The 3,839-nt window shown below is 45.2% G+C and overlaps 1 protein-coding gene across 1 annotated transcript in view; it reads left to right on the forward strand.

The window, feature by feature from the left end:
• Positions 1-332: 332 nt before the first annotated feature.
• GABRG2 (gamma-aminobutyric acid (GABA) A receptor, gamma 2) overlaps positions 333-3,839 on the forward strand; it is a 194,864-nt gene continuing 191,357 nt past the window's right edge. Inside the window, exon 1 of the mRNA XM_015419807.1 lies at positions 333-439. Coding sequence (XP_015275293.1) covers positions 333-439 — 107 coding nt within the window. The remainder of the gene's footprint in view (positions 440-3,839) is intronic.

A 3,839-nucleotide genomic window follows, 5' to 3' on the forward strand; every position in this document is an offset into this window, starting at 1 on the left:
CTGAATTTGGAAGGTGCTGCTTGAGCAGATGTTTTTATTACTAAAGACAGCGTTTGTGTTTGCAAAGGGGCTTGTATAGGTCTGGGTTTTTTTTACACTCCTTCCCTCCCAATCTTCAATTCGGCAGCCAGGAAACAGAGCAATGTATCTTCCCACCGGGGGGACCCTGTAGCAAGCGAGAGGGGGGGGGGTTTACCACCGTCGCCACTCCACATCACCAAAAAAAAAAAAAAACCAAGGGGGCCTGCTGGAGCTTGGGGGGGGGGGGGAGGGGGGCGGGAAAACGTGTGGGGAGAACAGAGAGGGAGAGAAAGAGCGGGCGGGAGAAAGAGATGAGTCCTCCAAACCCAGCACGCCAAGGGAGCCTTTCCCTCCTGGATGCAGCATCTCCTCTCAAAATGATGGTGCGGGCGCTGCTGCTCCTCTCTCTCATCCAGGGGTAAGCAGTTTTCTGTTTGCTATGGAGGGCTGGGGCAGTGGTGGTGATGGTGGTGATGGTGAAGGCAGCGGGGTGTGTGTATGTGTGTGTTGGGGCGGGGAGGGGGACAGAGAAGATGCCGATTATAGAGGCATAGAGCTGGAAGGAGGAGGATGGAAGGCTGCACAGAAGCCCGTTTTGGAAAAACGGATCTAACCGTATGAGCTGCTCGTAATAATGCGGAATACATGATGTTCGTTATGTCTTTATAGTGATGCTGGAAAGAAGGGTTTGCCTGGCAGAGGGTGGTCGGCGGAATGGGGTGGGGTGGGGGAGGGTGCTTTTCCGAGGAAGGCTTCCCCCCACCCCCCCTCGGCAGTTTCCGATGGGAGGAATTTCAGGCGAGCCTGGCCCGGGTGACCGAATGTGCTGCTGGAGCAGCAGCCATAGCGGTCCGCGATTGGCTCCCCCCCCCCCCCCCCCCCCCCTTCCTGAGTGTTCTGGCTTGTGCTGGGCCAAGGGCACCGAGCAGAACCCAGCCAAAGGACGGGGATGCTTTCCCTGCCCGGAGCACTGGCCCTGAGTGTCGAGTGATGGCACGCCGAGCTCCTGGAGGAGGCACCGGCATCTCTCCGTTTTGTAGCCTCAGACTCTCTCTCTCTCTCTCTCTCTCCATATCGTCCCGTTAGGCGAATGTTTGCACTGACTTTGTAATGGGTGTACTGCTTTCACATAGGCTTTGTCAATTACACTGTGCATACAAGTACCATGCGGCCTCTGTGTGCGGGTATGTGTAAAACAGATAAATGTACACAGCCTAAGAGCAAATTAGAAAATATAAATTGTACAGCAAGGATGGGTGTGTGTGTGTGGAATTGCAAGTGCTTATGACTGCAGTGCCAAGCAGCACCCTGCTGCTGAACTAGAGGTTTTTTTTGGGGGGGGGGGTATACAAATTGCCGACTGTGCATTTACCAGGTTTGGAGTCAAAAGTAGCAAAGCATTTGCCAAACAGTCCTGTCTGCCTTCTCCGTAGTGACACCAGCTTTCTTTCTCTGGGTGCAAGACAGCGAGAGGTACCCTCCTCCCTTTGGTTATAATACTTGATAATGGCAAACCAGATGTGATGTGTTCACATTTGCCTGCTTGCTTCACTTCTCCTTTACCTGCCATATTGAAGAACTCCCATGATTGTTTGGGAAATGAAAAGCATGACATGTAGTTCTGGGCTTAGAATATAACATTATCACAACCTCCTAGCTTAAGAGAACAAGAGAAAAAGAAATAAAAATACCTATTTTCTTTTCCACCACAGGCATGCAAGTGTTATTATTTTTATGTCTGTAGGACAGCTATCTGCAAAGTGCTTTACATGTCTTGTTTTTCGCATATGCCTGCTATCCCTAAAGTGGAAAGCTCTGACATAGAAGGGGAGCACTGCTTAATGATACATTTTAAAAAAAAAAAGAATCAAGAGAATGAGAATTTTTATGTCTTTGGGTCTGAGGAGCATCTGAGGACTGTTTGGTTTCCTAAAGAATCAAATATGTCTAGCTAAACTTCCAACAGAATTTCCAAGTGCCTGAAACAAACATATGGGCTGGCCCTTGGGTACCTCTATTGATTTTGTTAATTTTGTTTTTACTTGCTAGTTCTGTTATGTCTCTTCCCACCCGCCCCTAAAAGGAAGGTTTAACACACAAGAGTTCCAGCTTAAAAGAAAGATGTATAAATGAAGAACATGTCTAACCCTTTCCATTAGTCTTGATAATGAATCTTCTGAAACTGGTTGTATCTGAGAGCTGTAGGCCACAAGTTGCAATCATCATCAATTTGGCCTTATGGAAAACTTGCTGAAGGTTCTCATTTTTTTTTCCTTTTAGAGATTGCAGCCTTTCATTTCCAATCCACATCTGCAAAAGAAAGATCTGATTACACTTTTCTCAGCCATTGTTCACAATATGATATTTTGGAAAAGATTCCCCCAGCTCTTTCACCTTATTTACCTAATTGTATTTGAGACAATGGTGATAGATGGTCGCCCTCAAATTGTATTGCATTGTCAGCAAACCAAAATCTGTAAATTTCAAAACAGCAGGCTAGTATTCATTAAGAACAAAAGAAATCAGCATAAAACTTTAATTATATTATACTATTATTCCTGATTTGTATTTTCTTGTTTATCAGTTAAGCACTTAAGCCCTATTGATTTCTAAGCAAGACATTGGAACATATGCTATAAAGTACATAACCTTGGCTTGGTCATGATTATTTGTAATGATGCACTGGGACACTGAGGCTGCTCAGAGCACAAAATGCCAGATCTGATCCCTCCAAATTTAAGAACTGTCAAGTCCCATTGACAACAGTGTAGGGAACATCTGTCCTGTCCTTTGTTTATGCACTTTAGCTGAGAAATCCCACTACTGTCTAAACTGCTGACAATGTACTTCTAGGCCTTTCTTGGGTGGAACCTCTCAGCCACATAAGTTCTCCCTTCGGCATTTAATCACAGGTGAGGCTGTATTAATCTGTCCACTTGAAGGTCTCAGAATACCAGCATGATGCAGTAGTTAGCATACTAGACTACAGTCTGGGAAACTCGGGTTTGAATCTCCACTCAGCCATGAAAGCTCACTGGGTGACCATGAGTCAGTCATACTCTCCTAGTTCAATCAACTTCACCAGGTTGATTTTTGAGACTGAAATAGAGGAGAGGAGAATGATGTCAGCTATGCTGTTGGGAAGAAAAGCAGGATATCTATAAATAAATAAACAAAATGGCTGCAAGAAGTGGTAAATGCACAATGGGGTGAATGCACAATGGGGAGTCATTATTTTCCCTGTTCTCACCAGTGGACATCAATTGCCAACATTTATTAAAATCCCTGACAGTGTGTTATCAAGAGAAGGGAATGACTGATGACAGAATATAGTTAAATTGTGATGTTATAAGAACCAGAGTTAGGTTTCTGTATGTGTATGAATCCTGCAATTTAACCCCACAGAAGTAAAGGAGCTCTTGGGCCATCAGTCAGGGCTCTTTTTGTAGAAAAGGCCCAGCAGGAACTCATTAGCATAATAGGCCACACTCAACAGCAGGAACTCATTAGCATATTAGGCCACACCCCCATGTTACCAGAAGTGTGGTCACAGATCTGCCCTCACAGAGGAGGGAGAGCTTGTACCTGAATAAACCTTGGTCTTAAAGGTGCCACTGGACTCTTTTGGATTGCTAGCTGGGGAGGGGGGAACATGCAGATCTGCGCAGAAAGAAAGAAAGAAAAAAAGAAAGAAAGAAAGAAAGAAAGAAAAAGAAAGAAAGAAAGAAAGAAAGAAGGAGGGAAAGAAGGAGGGAAAGAAAGAAAGAGAGAAGGAAAAAAGGAGGGAAAGAAAGAGGGAGAGAAGGAAATAAGGAGGG

This window comes from Gekko japonicus, unplaced genomic scaffold (genome assembly GCF_001447785.1).
Source record: "Gekko japonicus isolate JY-2015 unplaced genomic scaffold, Gekko_japonicus_V1.1 scaffold2382, whole genome shotgun sequence".
NCBI lineage: Eukaryota > Metazoa > Chordata > Lepidosauria > Squamata > Gekkonidae > Gekko > Gekko japonicus.